General features: G+C 33.2%; 1 protein-coding gene, 1 long non-coding RNA gene and 1 other non-coding gene across 3 annotated transcripts in view; 1 reads left to right on the forward strand and 2 right to left on the reverse strand.

Annotated features, from left to right (window-relative positions):
- Window positions 1–483: 483 nt before the first annotated feature.
- LOC127855704 (uncharacterized) overlaps window positions 484–17064 on the reverse strand; it is a 36271-nt gene continuing 19690 nt past the window's right edge. The window contains exon 6 of the mRNA XM_052391485.1: window positions 484–621. Within this exon, the coding sequence (XP_052247445.1) occupies window positions 527–621 (95 nt within the window). The 3' untranslated portion in view covers window positions 484–526. The remainder of the gene's footprint in view (window positions 622–17064) is intronic.
- LOC127855706 (uncharacterized) lies at window positions 5150–9009 on the reverse strand. The gene is made up of 3 exons (XR_008037646.1): window positions 8878–9009; window positions 6824–6902; window positions 5150–5828 (listed from the first exon to the last, which is right to left on the reverse strand). It is a non-coding gene; the product is annotated as an uncharacterized LOC127855706 (long non-coding RNA).
- On the forward strand, window positions 15419–15490 carry Trnat-ugu (transfer RNA threonine (anticodon UGU)). Its single transcript has one exon. It is a non-coding gene; the product is annotated as a tRNA-Thr (tRNA).

The raw sequence follows: 17064 nt of genomic DNA on the forward strand, positions 1-17064 counted from the left end.
AAATATTAGTTTAATAGCACCTAGAAATATAGTTTCTTTATGGCAATTATAATTATGATTATGATAATTAATATTTTATATATTGCACATGACAGATCTACTTATCTATAACTTTACTTCATTCTGTTCGAATAACACGACCAATACGTAATAGATTCTATCTATCCGTATTACTAAAATGTCGTATAATAAAACATGAGCACAAATCACGCAATATTGTAGATAATAGTAGATTTAGCAAATTCAATGTGTGTTGGGAACAGCTAATCAACAAAAACAGACTAAATTTCATCATACGCAAAATATTTTGTAAAATAAAAACCTACATTAATACTAACTACATGTATTTTCATTAGCAGTGGTATCCCATTTTCAAGTAAACAAATGAGAGAGATCATGTTTTTAAATGTTTTCGCTCCTAAATCTAAGGCCACGCAAAGTTGTAATATGTTTGCTATATCTTTATACACTATTTTTCCGTACACAAACACCAGCTGTTCGCGACAGTTAATCCGTGTATACTGCTCTACGTTTGTAATTTATTCATTCCGATATGATCATAATCGTCGCCGTTTATATTAAGTCTGCTGTATGTATTTTCTGAAAATACCGCACCCAAACCTTTGCTGGTGAAATCATAGTCGTTGTTCACCACTTCGAAGTGTGTGTCATCAATGTCCTCATATTCATCAATTTTGAATTTTCTATCATTTGTATCATCAACGCCTATTTTGACATCGACGACTGGTTTCTCTTATTTAAATAAATCATTAACTTCATCCGATGGATATTCATTAACATGAATACCAGTGCCTTCTTTTTCTAAAACAAAATACGGATGCCTTTCGTCACTGGGCTCATCTTTTCGGTTCTCCAATTCTAAGCGATGTGCTTCTAAAACAAAGTAATTGTGTTTCTCAGATGAACCGGCTTTAAGAGCGAAATATTGACGCATGCATTATTTTTCCAACACGAAATCGGGCTTTGCTGCAGCAAAGTTTTCTTGCTCCCCTGGCTTTTTTGCTATTGCCAAGTCGTCTTCAACAGTGGCCACACCACCGCTATTATTTCCATTAAAGACGCCTACATTGCTAGCTAGGACAACTTAGTCAGTGGTGTCATCACTAATCCATAAATACTCATAGTTATCACGGGGTTGAACTTCCGGATCTATATTCGACTCATGGGTCATGCCGCCTCTGTTTTGATGCCATTTGCTCTCGGTAGATTTGAAACATGCGCGCCCACTATTAAACACAAACTTAATTAACAGCGAAATAATGTCTTTTTAAATCTCATGAAGATGGTAAATAAAGTAAATATGTCAATTATATCAGTTTTGTCGTTCTAAATACAACCAATTTCATTTTTTTAAACTGATTTTCAAGTAAAATAATTATCTTTATAACACTACTCATAAATGTTCACGAACTGTTGAATACTCAATTGCATATATATATACACAGGTGGCCAGCGTGTGGCTACGATACCAACTAATGAAAACATCACCCTGAATGACAAACAATCACATTTCAACGAAAAATCAAACATTTCTGGAAAAAAAACTTTCACCATCAAATACATATACAACAAGGCATTCAACCGGAAACCACCCGATAACAGGGCGCATCGCCCCCGAACAGCCATTACCCCATCAATCCCGCAGCGACTCCCACGATCTCGGCCTCATTCAACTGTTTAATAGTTTTACTGAAACCATTTGCAGTGTTGAGAATCCGTTATTTTGTTTATAAAACAACCCATAGTTTCAATGTGAATAACTGTATAAAGAAGGCTGAATGGTGTGATAACGAATGCGATACTGCACACAATTTGTACCACGATGATTTACATATGTTAACTCAAGTAAAACAGGTCTGAACAGAAAACGTTTATGTACACTTAAAATAGTATAAGGACTTAATACGCAAGAAGAAAGTTGTGTGTTACATGAAAAAATGTCGGAGATTAGAAATGAAGAAAACACAAACCAAAGGAGTTTTGGCAAATTTTCAAATAAATAATAGCTTTATTAACAATAAAATACCTTTAGAAAAAAGTTTTTTGAATAACTTAGTAGCAACATGTCCGATTTTTGAAATACTGAAGCAGAAGATTTTTGTTTAAAATATTATTTAAGTTTAGACAATTCTGTGTTTCCAGAACTTGAAATACGATTTGAAACAAAATAAATCAACTGATAGATATTGTATTTTGAATGAATATTTTCTTGAATGCAGTGATATTTTATCTGCCCATTTGTGTGATATGTTTAATGATATTTTCGTATTGGGCTTCTTCCCCGATAAATTGACAAAGAAGGTTATAATCCACTTGCATACCAAAGGGGTTGTTAATGATGTGAACACCTATAGAGGGATACCCTAGTAAGTTGCTTTTGAAAATTATTTACCATTGTTTTAAATAAACGTATTAAATCTTTTTGCAATGAAAACCCTATAATTTCGGATGCACAATTCGGATATAGAAAATGCTTTTCAACTGTTGGTGCTTAATATATTTTTATGTCGATTGCACAAAATCATTTGAATGAAAACTAACGTTTGTATGTTGTAAACTTTGATATGTTGAAATGTTTTGATAGCATTTACAGCAATGTATTATGGTTGAAAATGTTTAAGTTCTGCGGGTGGACTACGGAAAGGAGAGGTAATGTCGCCGATTTTGTTTTCCCTAGTTATTGTAGATCTTGAACTTTACCTACAAGATAACATTAACTCTGGTTTGATTATTGATGATATTGGGGTGTTTTTTAATAGTATTTGCTGACGACATTGTCACCTGCTGAAGTTTAATTAAATTTAGATAATTTATATTTATATTGCAATTCTTGGAGGTTACATGTTAACACTACTAAAACAAAAACGAAAATAATAGTGTTTCGGAAAAGGGGTGGACTAAAAGAAAACAAAAAATGGACATACAATGGGAATGATACTGAAATTGTTGATAACTTGAATTATTTAGGAACAGTGTTGAATTATACTGAACGTTTTAAATTAATCCTTGGACAAAATTGAACATGTGGTTGGTAAAGCTCTTAGGACCATGCATACTTTATTGTTTAAATGCAATAAATTTTACATGAAGCAAAAAATATCCTGTCAGTTGTATGGGTCTTTTGTGGGATCTATGCTTCAGAAGTATGGGCTTTTCCATAAACAAATGATATTGAACGGACAAATTAAACGCATAAATATAAAATTTTGCCAACGATTACGACATGTTTAAGTAAAAACATGTAGTGTTGCTGTTTATGGATAATTAGAAAAATATCCATTGTACGTAAATAAGTTTGTTAAAATTCTTAAATATTGGTTTAAAATTCTAAACAATGAAAATATCATTATGCAAACGGTTTACAAACAAGCATTAAAGTCACACACCTTGAAATGAAATACACGTTAATCAATAAATATAGATGCAATTCGCAACTGTGCAAAGTTGTAATTAAATTTATAGCCTAGTTAGCAAGTAATTTATAATTTTGTTTAAAATTTTAAACCGAAAGTAGGATTTCTAGACGTAAACGTCCATTTCGACATTTCTACCTTGTGACCACCAGGTATATTCTAATAAAGATAGGCATAGATAAAATATGTTTCTTATTTATACTTAAATTAAATATGCAATGCAGTTCATTTCAAGGTGTGTGGCTTTAAACTATTTAATAAAGGATATACAAATTGGGTGTCACATGTGAAAAAAACGTTGTATAAGTAAATAGTTTTATTAGCGATGTCAAATGTAGACTTGTGGATAATTTAAAACAAGAGTGGTATGGCACAATGAATAACAGTTCTGTTTAGATATGTATACAGGTAAAAACATCTTTGGAATATGTGGAATACTTAGATTTACTTCATAAACATCTGCGCCTATTTGCCGTAAGATTAAGATAATAAAAATGCCTTACATAATTATTAAAATTAATACATGCCGCGTGATGAAATCGGTAATACAAATTTCTTACATCAGAAAAAACTGAACATTTGTTTCTATCTTAACAAATAAATGCAAACAATACAAGCATTATGATTATCAATGTTTGTTTAGACAACACATTTATATTCCTATTTAATAAAGCTGAGCAGTCAAGCGTATATTTTAAAACGTCAGAACAGAACAGAACAGAAAGTTTATTCATATAACTTGAACATTTACAGTTCATCGTTACATATACAAAACTGACAATATATAAGCAATAGGCACATGCATAGTAATGCGAAATAACCAAACTAGTACATAAAAAGGTGTTAAAAATGCACTAAGGCCATCGAATTACTCAACGTTTGCATTCAATGTATCAGTTCTCATTTTAAAAGCATTTTTACAATATATCGCGAGTTTATTTAAGACTTTGGTTTTATTATTTGTTAACAAAAGAATAAATTTATGCATACTAGGTCGGTTATAATAGAATTTGTCAATATACATTTTTCTTATATCTGTATAAAGAGGACATACAATTACAAAATGGTATTCGTCTTCAATATCATTTGAGTTACATATATTACATTTGCGTTCGTTTTTAGGAATATTTGTATGTCTTCCAGATTCAATTTTTAACATGTGGGACGAAAGTCTTAATTTTGATATGTATTTTCACAAATTAAAGTTTTGGATTATGTTAAGGTAATCAGATAGTTCAAATCGATGTTTCAATTCTTTGTATAAAGTTAATGAACTTTTAACGTTTAAATCATTTAGCCACAAACCTATGTACATATCAATTAGTCTATTTTTAAATATAGGAATAAATACATTTGCATTTACTGATTCTGGGTACATCCAAACATCTACAAAACCAGTGTTTTGAAGTAAGTCTCGTACTTTGGTAATCCAATTGTTACATCGTATTATATTTTCAGCACCATTTCTCATATAACATAGTGTACTATATAATATACAATTAGTTTGTTTAACAGTATACAATTTTATGAAATATTTTATAATTCTTACAAAGCGATTTATATATAATGGGTATCGCCCTGTCAATAGGGCCATGACACTCGCATTAGTGAGTCGTATTTTTGCATCTCGAATACGCCCTATTTTTTACACTTACTGATTGATGTTATCTATAACAGTACATGATAATATGCCCTAATTGATTAACACGTCTGTAAGTACCAATTAAAGGTAAAGTGTGACACTCGTTATAATTGTAGACGACAACGGCTTATGTTTGCATATCAGTTACGCCCTATTTATATTGGAACTCAATTCTAAACGGTAACAGAGTTCGCACAATCTCCGAAGTCTTCGGGACGAGTCAGGCACACAGTTTCCGTTCTCGCCAAAGCACCTGGAACAATATCCCGCCAGCTTCTATCACAACCTCTGGCAACCGGAGGAACACAACTGCGGTCGCCACTCCCATTACTCCAACTGCCACGTTCCCCGAAGTACCACGGTCGAATCAGGCACACAGTGTCCCTCCTCCCCAAAGCGCCAGGAACAATATCCCGCCAGAGCCTATCACAACCTCTGCTAACCAGAGGAAAACAACCATGGTCATCACTCCCAATACTCTAACTCCCAATTCTGAACACGTATCAAGACGCTCGCAGTCTGCTTCTCCTAATTCTTCAAAAGCTCATGCTCGTAATCATCCTCCAGTATCTCCCAGAACTCCACTGAACACCCAGTCATCTGTGCCCAGCATCCAACGCCCCTGGGATTCTGCGCGTACTGATAACCGTGTGCCCTCTAGGGACACTCCACAGTCCAATAACCATAGTAGGACCACAGCAGACAGCAACCATAGCCATTAGGCCAGTGGGGGGACAGAACCCTCATCCAACCTGAAAGTAAACACCATAAAATTAGGAACTTTAAATGTTAGCGGCATCAAGAAAAGACTAAATTACCAGGAATTCACTGATTTCATAGGTTGTTATGATATATTTTGTATCTGTGAATCTCACACTGATACACACGATATTATAAAGATAAATAACTATGATTATTTTGCGAACCATAGAAAGCAAGAATATAAACGCAAGTCTGGTGGCATTGGTATATTTGTTAAAGACAAGCTTGTACCCTCAATTAACATTTAAAGTCAAATTGCGAATATGCCCTTTGGATCTCTATTGATAAATCTCTAACGATGCTTGACGAAAATATTGTCATTGGTGCTGTATACGTCCCACCCGTAAACTCTAAATTTTTTAACGACGATGAATTTATGACCTTTGAAAATGAAATCTCCCAGATATGTAGTGACCATAAATATGTAATTCTTGCAGGTGATTTCAATGGCAGAGTAGGCAGCATGAAAGATTACATAACCACTGACCCACATTTAAGTGACATTTTCGATATTGATGACGACATACAGAGTCAACAAGACAAATACAAAACTCTTGAAAAATTATCCGTCCCACTTGCCCGCACCTCTCAAGACCATCGAACGAATGCACATGGCCTCCGTCTTATAGACTTATGTAAGAACAACAACATTTTCATTCTAAACGGTAGACTAACCTCTGGAAATAATCACGATATGCTTACATTCAGAAATAAATCCACAATAGACTATGTTATTGCCTCATCAGATTTTTTCTATTTTGTTTCGGAATTTCAAATCATTGAAACTGACCCAATATTCTCGGATGGCCATAATGCACTCTCATGGTCAATAAATATATCACATAGCAATCATCCAAATATAACTCCAAAAAGTAAAACTTACACTAGTCAAAAACCAAAATGGAAACCTGATCTCGCCAGCTAATTTGTTAGCAATATCAACCCTAATGCGATTGACCAAATACTTAACCAAATGGATACTTACCCCAAATCGCAGCAGACCATAGAGCACATAACTGATGAGCTGCAATCAATCTTCCATCAAGCATCCACCAGCACCTTCCCTGAAAATAAAACACATTTTCAAAATAACCATTCAGCTAACAATAAACCATGGTTTGGTCCTCAATGTTTCAAAGCACGCAAAAAGTATCACACTGCCAAAAAAAATTATAATAGCAACAAAACCACATTTAACAAAAAAGAAATGACGAACGCCAGCAAAAAATACAAACAAACAATGAACCACCATATTAATGCAAACAAACAAAACATGTCAAACAAACTTCGATCAATGTCCGACAAAAACCCCAAACAATATTGGTCATATCTTAACAAACTAAAACCAAAATCAAAAATCACAACTACACCAACTCTAGAAGAATTACAGGAACACTTCAAAGAACTAAATACAAACACTATCAATGACAACCGTTTCAATGACACAAACGACCAATCACATTATACAAGCACCACACTTAATTCAACAATCACCAAAGACGAAATAGAAAAATGTATTTCAAACCTTAAAAACTCAAAAACTCCTAGCCCATTTGACAACATTCTTAACGAATACATTAAGTCCACAAAACATCTACTTATGCCTGTTTATTGCAAACTATTTAACTACATACTAGAAACCGGGTTCATCCCACAAAGTTGGCTCAATGGAATTATAATACCCATATTTAAAAACAAAGGTGACCCTAAAGATCCTAGTAACTACAGACCCATAACTATCCTCAGCTGTCTTGGCAAACTTTTTACTTCAATACTTAACAACAGATTAACTAAGTTCTTAAATGAAAACAATATCTTAGATGAAAATCAAGCTGGCTTTAGAAAAGGCTATTCCTGTTCTCACATATTTACACTTCACTCACTAATTGAATTAATGAAATTAATTAAACAAAATATAACAGGTAAATTTCTCACTTTAGTTCAAAACATGTATAGCAACATCAAATCTAGTATCTCACTTAACGGTAACATATCTGAACCATTCATATCAGAAATTGGCGTAAGACAAGGTGAAAACCTGTCATCTCTCCTATTTTCCCTCTTCCTTAATGATCTGCAAACACATATGCACCTCCAAGGCTCAAACGGCATAGAACTTACAAATCCTGAAGACCTAACTTTGTGGCTAAAACTACTTATATTACTTTATGCTGATGACACTGTTATCATTTCTGACTCAAAAACTGACTTCCAAAATAGCTTAAACATTTTCCATGATAACTGCGAGAATTGGCATTTAAAAATAAACCTCAGCAAAACTAAAATTATAATCTTCGGTGCTAGACAACTTCAAAACTTTCATTTCACACTAGGCATCCATCCCATAGACATAACTGACCGTTACCACTACCTAGGGATAACACTCTCCAGCAATGGCTCTTTCCTAAACGCAAGAAAACACCTAGCTGAACAAGCAACAAAAGCAATGCACCTATTATATATTAGAGCAAACAACGCAGAACTTCCCATAGACTTAATCCTTAAACTTTTCAACCACACAGTGCTACCAATTTTAACATATGGTTCAGAAATATTTGGTTTTGAAAACATAGACATTCTGGAGAGAGTACACAACAACTTCCTCAGAAAAATTACTAAAGCCAGAAAATCTACTCCTATATCTTTTCTATACGGTGAACTTGGCAGGCATCCAATTGCAATCAATATTAAAACTCGTATGATCTCCTTCTGGTGTAGAACTCTTCAAGGCAAAGAACAGAAAATATCACATCAGATTTAAAGTACATGATGAACCTCCCAAACTCAAATTTTAAATGGTCAAACAAAATAAAAGAAATACTCACATCAGTTAACCAAAGTAGCATATGGGATAATCAGTTTCAAATAAACCAAATTAATATCCACCGCTTAGTTAAATCACAGTTACTAACTCAGTTCAAAACCCAATGGCACCACCAATTACAGCAAACACACAAAGGACAAATATATACCAGCTTCAAACAATCACCATCCCTTGAAAACTACCTTATTAAACTCACCAAAAAAGAATACATTTACCTATTCCAATTCAGGACTGCTAACCACTGGTTTCCAGTCGAGACAGGCCGATACGACGGAACCCCATTTGAAGATAGAGTCTGCAGGCTATGTAATTCGGGTCAGGTTGGCACCGAACACCATGCACTACCTCCTTAACTGCGATTTCTTTAATACTGAAAGAGAACAATTCTTAGGTAATGACACACATAATGCTTCCCTTAGCTCATTCTTATCATCAGAATCCTTACCTTTACTTAAAAATACAAGCAAATTTATACGCTTTATATTCAGTAAATTTAGACGCTAACAAAGATTCAATACAAGTACACATTTGTTTATAAATACAAATGCCACCAGACCACCAAATTATAGTATATGTTCTACTACAGTGCACTAATTGATTGTTAGTTTTTGTTAAGTCTCGATCTAATGCGTTATTATGTACTTGGAAATGAATTTCATTTCAAAACCTGTATAGCCATCCTTTTTATTATTAATTAGGGCACATTATTGTCTAAATAGTCTCCCCTTAATGATAATAACTACATTACTGCTTCTTCAAAGAGTCTACTTTTTTCTTACATCCGTTTACTACTGTATAATCTGTGGTTACCTACTTGAAATTGAATAAATTCAATTTACATGCCACATTCTCAGTCTTATGTACATGTATGCTTTACCGTTATAAACATTAATTGTTAAGCATGAGGAACATTTATGCTTATAAGTTATATTTAATTACTTGTTAATACTTAATATGTGTATCAGTGTGAGAAATGTACATAAATTTGCTATATTCTTAATTTCATTCGCTAGTTGATGATTGTATTATATTAATTCGGTTGGGTTTTTCTAATAATGTTATATATCATGAGGAACATTTATGCTTATAAGTTATATTTAATTACTTGTTAATACTTAATATGTGTATCAGTGTGAGAAATGTACATAAATTTGCTATATTCTTAATTTCATTCGCTAATTGATGATTGTATTATATTAATTTGGTTGTGTTTTTCTAATAATGTTATATATCATGACTATGTGTACTTTTGCATCATTTTGATATGTTAAAAATCTGTACATATATTTATTTGCTTTTCATGACCATGGCTTCTTAAACAAATACTTCCTCGGAAAACCGGCCAAAAATTTATAGAATAAATTGCAATAATAATAACCAGTTTATAACTTACTACAATTTCCTTTTGCTAGTGATTTTTATAATTCTGTACCATTTCTATCTACAAATTTGTGTTTTGTTTTAAATAGCCGACTTATACCACCAGTATAATAGAAAGTTGACTTTAGTTACCTACTTGAAATTAAATAAATTCCATAAATTCAATTTACATGACACATTTTCAGTCCTATGTACATCTATACTTTACCGTTAAAAACATTAATTGTTAAGCATGAGGAACGTTTATGCTTATTTAATTACTTGTTAATACTTAAAATGTGTATCAATGTGAGAAATGTACATAAATTTGTTATATCCTTTATTTCACTCGCTAACTGATAATTTATATATCATGACTACGTCTACTTTTGCATCATTCTGATATGTTAAAAATCTGTACATATATTTATTTGCTTTTCATGACCCTGGCTTCTTAAACAAATACTTTCTCGGAAAAGCAGCTAAAAAAAATAATAACAAAATAAAAAATCATAGAATATATTGCAATAATAATAATATCAGTTTATAACTTATAACAATTCCTTTTGCTAGTGATTTTCATATTTTTGTACCGTCTCGATTCACGAATTATCGTTTTGTTTTAAATAAGCCGACTCATACCACCATTATAATAGTAAGTTGACAAAAAATCTCCTCTTGATACCGCTTAGGCCTTGCTCATTCCTTTTGCATGCAGTACACACAATTTGCTTAATCCTAACGGTAGTACCTTATCTATTGTGTCCTTGAGAAGTACAGCTATCATGGCCTCGGGTTGTTCCGACATTATCCATTCGCCCATTGGCAAATTTAATTGTGCGGGTGCAGTCGAGCGAATAAATCACGAAAAAACATGTCTGCAACTATTCCGAATACAGAAATTAAAGCTACCAACTGCAAGTTGCACTATCGCCTTAAACGCACTGTTTTAACCTGCACTTTTTAAATAGACGAGTTAACGCGTGACGTCACACGCACCTGCAAAGTTTAGACTCCGCCCACTGGTTGGCAAAAGAGGTGCAATTTATATAAGCGCATATAGAGAAGGTTGACGAAATCTTCGTTTTTAATGATAATCATGCACAATATCAAATATAATTTTACTAATTATGTCTGAATAAAACATTAGCATGCAAGGAAATGCATCTTTGGTACGATTTTATTGTTGTTATTATTATTTGTTTTTACTGACAACGAACTCGGGAGTGGAACACAATCTAAGAGCTCGGTATGTGGTTAAACAAAAATCTCTCTACTTGGCACTTCATCGCAACCTTTTATAGTTAAAAACTTCTCAGAAATTGAAATTCTTTCAGAATGAATTAAATTTAATGAACGAAAACAAATAAGGATAAAAACAAACAACGAATAGGTCAATTGTATGTACGCGACATAGGGTAACTGATTTGAAACTTACCTTCTTACACATTCAATAAATTCTTTTATTTAATGTAATTGTTTTATTTAATTGTTCACACTAATTTTGGCACTCTTTGTTGCAGCATTTATATCCCGGTGTATAATTGCACCTTTGTTATCACAAACCGATTATCTCGTTATGATCGGATACTGTCCAGACAATTACAAAGAAAACATGGTGTCATAAACCCAGGGACCTACACTTGGACCCCTGCATAAACCACATGTTGCAGACGAGTGTCTGGTCAGTAAACATAAGTCACGATACCTCTATGTCATCTCTTGGCATACTGAGCAATCATTTAATATAAAGAAGTGAAACTCCAGCTGCTGGAGCAGTATTGAATTTTCATTAAAACAATTCTTAAAAAATAATAAAAACACAATACCGCCACCAGCCTCTGAAGGCTGAAAATAAAACAACATCGAAGATATGTACGGGGATACACGCTATTGCATCCACGCAGCACACATCAAACTGTTGTAAGCCACATTTTAAAGCTAAAAATACTGATAAGTTAATTTTTTATGAAATATTTTAACATTTTAACAAAAATGAAGACATTTGTCGGAAATGTATTAACTGGAACGTGTGTATATATTTATTAGCCAGTTAAACTTAATAATACATTGTTTAATAACTATACATTTAAATATTGTGCAATTTTACTGCTATGCAATTAAGGTATTTAACGGGTACCGGCAATAGTTAACTCCGCTATTATGTGTAAAGATTGTACATTACTGCAGGGTCCGAAACACGATCATGAACATAAGCAGTCACAAAAGGGGCCGTTAGATAAATTAAATATATGCATTTATCATAAAATGCTATATTTTTATCACTCCTTATTACTAATAGAGATTTCAATATACATGCAAAGACAGTTACATTTGCGTAATTAATATGCAGGGTTTTCCGTTTGTATGGTAAATTGAATATTCATTCAATGTAAACGAAACGTAAATTCATTCAATGTAAAAGAAAATTACCCCAATATTTAAAAAAAGTACTGTATTCCGCTTTTTAGGGCTTTTTTATAATTGATTAAATGCACCTCTGACTCTATTGATCGCTGATGAAATAAAACACTATCCACACCACTTAAAATTATAATACAATTAAAATATGTTTTATTAGTGTTTAAATATAATTTATTCAAGTCTTATTATCAGAAAGAATACGGCTAATTTATTGTTTTGTTTTGTGGAATTGTCAGTTTTAAGTCTTCCGATCACGTTTACTCTATGCTAATAACTACTTCGTATTTTTATGAAGAGGAAATTTTATTTGTGAATATACATTTATTTGGTACTAAATATGCTATATTTGCACTTTTTTTTAAAGAGTTTTAATGTTTATTTCGTTTTTATTATCAATTTATTGACTAAACAAAAGCCCTTTATACATGTTTTACGTTACTGTAACCAGTGTTTTTGCCAACCAGTCAGTGCGCATGCGCGGAAAATCCCGAATGTAAACAATAACAATTAACTCGTCTATAAACATTTTACTTTCCTGAAAACTGCTATCGGTAACAGCGCGTGCAAAGTTAAGTGACGTGTGAACAAGACAACCCCGCATAATTAAGGTTAAAGATCACTAATAATATTAGAATCCTTGACAAATTAGGCTACACAATTACGAACCGTTATTTCATTCTCATGCATTGCTCACTATGTATTATAATTTGGTGTTTTTTGTAATTGATTAACTTTTCCCACATTCTCGTAGTCAATATCTTTATATATGCTTATTCTGAATACCCCCACCCTCGCTGGATAATATGTGCTGTTGTTGCTAAATTATCGGAAGTCAAAATATTGTTATAAAAATTGTACTTTGTTATATTGCCCTTATTGTATATGTTATATACTTGGGTGAAAATAAAAGTTCTGTTCTGTTCTGTTCTGTTCTGTTCTGTTCTATAACACAAATATTGATTGTTGTTAATTATTACACGAAGTGATAATATACACTAATCGAGTGAGCACGTCTTAATTACTAATTAAAGGTAAAGTTATTATTGACGACAATATAAATATCAGGTATGGACATGGTCTTGCCATATTTGTAAAAATGCCTGCGCCTCCGTGTTTATTTTGCTTAGGGAGAATTTACTCCACCTCTAGAGCGGTCACTTGTGACAAGTGCCAACGGTGGCATCATATTCGGCGTGGAAATACTGGAATAAAGGAGGAAGAGTATGGTGAAGCCGTTCGAAACCAGCACGAACTGCGCTTTGTATATATGAGGTGTCGTCACTATGATACCACCGATGAGGATGAGGACATGTATGTAGATGCAGAGGAAGTCACTCACGTACAACTGCGTTTGGCTAATGGACCGATGGTCACTGAACAAACACAGGCGCTTCTGTTGTTAAACGAAGAGGCAGATAATTGTGGTGCTATTGATGCTGCGGCAACAGACCATGCAACGTCAATGTTTGACGTCAGTCGACTTGAGCGTTTTGTGGAGTTGGAGGAACAAAAAACGTAAGTGGAACAATCATCATTATCATTATTTTAAATAATAATAATACAAATTAAAAATAAAATAAATTAACAAAAAATTAATCACAATAAACTCAAATATCAAACAAATATTTGTTTTTGATTCTAATAATAATACAATTTCTATGTGTTCATATTTTATGTACCAATACATTACGGTATCTTTCAGTAAAATCAAATACATATTTGTTATTAAATTAAATTTGATAACAAAGTGATGATTTTTTTTACGGCGACGAAAACCGTCAATGATGTCGTAATAGACGGAGTCGCAAGAACATGCGACCAAAAGACCCGATGTCGACAGAGTATGAGATAAGCTAAACCCCATGCTACGGCATGTAAACTATGGATTCTTTTAATTGTAGAGACATTTGATTCATGCTATACTGCTTCGTAAACGAAGGAGAAACGTTTCGATGCAATGTTTAGAGGATGTTTTGTATCATGACAGTTTTTAATTTATTGTAATTTACATGTTATTTACATATATTCATATTTCAGTTCAAATGATATGCATCCAATGTGTACGGTGATTAAAAAAAATAGCTCAGTGGCAGATCACTGGTCTTGTGAACCAGGGGTCGTGAGATCGATCCACACTGGGGGCAAAATGTGGATTCATTTCATGTTCAGATTAATTGTCTTAACTAAAATAATAATTATGAATATTTAAATTTAAAATAATGTATTACTCGTTCGATAATGAAAACCTAGTCATTACAATACTTATTGACAACAAAACATACAATTTCACCTTTTATTGTTCTTCATTTCTTATTTGCTAATACAGTAAAATATATAATCTTATTATCACTCACTGTCATCATTAAAATACATGGTCGCTTCATTCCACCTCCTTTCACTGGTCACAAACATTACAACATCAACGCCTTATATCTTTTTTTAAAGATATTTCTTGTTTTTGATATATCGTTAAGTATGAGAACAAGCGCACATATGCCTCCATAGCTCAGTGGCAAAGCACTGGTCTTGTATCATTTCATCAAGGTGATCTAGAATATTTGTTATGCAACATTTTCTTTCATGGTGCTGGGGCAAAACGGTCAGAGTGGATTAAATACTCGCGGCCCCACTTACATTGCGTACTTCGTATAATAAAGTCACAAATGCAATTATGAAACGGTTATGGACAACGTCCGATCAATAACAAGCCTAATCAATATGTCGAGTTATATAAAACATTATAACGAACAGGCACAACCCAATGCATCTACAATAATCAGTTGATCCTACAAAGAAACGACACACACTTCACATGTTTTCCCATTAGTTGTTGATTAACTAATTTATAACGAGCGCTTCATATAAATTGACCCGCCCTTTGATGAGTCAAGGACTGCAGATATTAGCTAATGTTCAATGGATTATCTACATCATTTTTGATATATCGTTAAATATGAACTCAAGCGCACTCATGCCTCCATAGCTTAGTGGCAGAGCACTGGTCTTGTAAACCAGGGGTCGTGAGATCGATCCTCACTGGGGGCAAAATGTGGATTCATTTTATGTTCAGCTTAATTGTCTTAATTAAAATAATATTAATACGAATACTTATTATTAAACTTTGTTATATTTGCCTTTTTATCATAAGTACAACTATTTTATTATATTTTAGTCATTATTGAATTATAAACCTAGATATGGACAGAGTTCTTTTAATTGAACTACCGATACACAATAAAAATAACTGTTAAGTTAGTTACTTTCGTATATGATCATTTCATGATGATGATCTAGAATATTGCTATAGGCCAAAAAACAATGCAAAGTGAGAATTGTACTCACGACCCATGGTTTACGAGACCAGTGCTCTACCACTGAAATATGGAGGCGCAAAATTGATGTTTAGCATACTTTCGTTTCAAATAATTTCTTATTGGTTTAATGACTGCAGATATAAGCTATGCTTCAATGGTTTTGACTTATAATATTGTAAAATAGTTGTTCTTATGATAAAACGCAAAAGAAACAAAGTTTAAAAATAGTCAAGATAATAGTAATCATTATTTGTATTCATATTATTTCAATTAAGACAATTAACTGAACAAAAAAAAATGTCCCCAGTGAGGATCGATCTCACGACCCCTAGTGCACAAGACTACTCTGATCTATGAAGGTACATGTATATGTGAGCCTCTTCTCAAATTTAACAATATATCAGCTAGCAAGAAGATAAACCACTTAACATATCTAATATTTGCAGTCTTGACTCATCGAATGGTCGATTTATATTAAATCGCTCGTTATAACTAAACGTACAACTAATAACCCAAACGTAACATCGTAATATAATAGTACTACTACTACTAATAGTTATTCAGAACATACAGCGAATCCAGTCTTTAAACCCGGGTTAAAAGTCTCTTAACTATATACTTCACTGTTGAACCATGGTTTAAGACAATAATGTGCACTTTGCTTGCCATAGCAATACACCGTCGTTTGCGTAACCTCGTTGATAGCGCTTGACTGAATTCTGGTAAGACATCGGGGTGGGGGGGGGGGGAGGATCTGATATGGCTATGAAATCTGCAGCTGGACTTTGAGTTCACATATGTATACACTTGCGAAGATAAGGCTTTTGGTTACCAACCTTAATAAGAGCCGCTTCTTTATCAGATCAACGGAAGAAAAACGGAAAAAATCAAGCAAAATAAATCATAAAAGAAAAACGTTTCATTTTAATATTCATATGAATTCCATTCCATTATTGTTTCATAATGATAAGTGAAACGAATTTCATTGGGAAAATTCGTGAAAATTGGAAATAATTTATCAATGTTCTCTTAGATCAACAGAATGCAACATAACTGTCTGGTTGGATCATTTTCGTTATTATTGTGTGTGTGATATATGTTTAAATAATATTTCGCATTTTGATTCAGTACTAAATCCGCGTCGTTCGAAAATGGGTCTTATGCCATATGCAGCTATCGTCGATATTGACAAGCCTGGGAATCTCGCAGTAGGTAAGGAGATACCTAGTGAGACCACGAAACCTTGCGTGAATTATAGTGGGCAGCGCAGCTGCTGACTAGAGTGCACAACTGCGCAGACAGGGC

The sequence above is a fragment of the Dreissena polymorpha genome, chromosome 13 (genome assembly GCF_020536995.1).
Source record: "Dreissena polymorpha isolate Duluth1 chromosome 13, UMN_Dpol_1.0, whole genome shotgun sequence".
NCBI lineage: Eukaryota > Metazoa > Mollusca > Bivalvia > Myida > Dreissenidae > Dreissena > Dreissena polymorpha.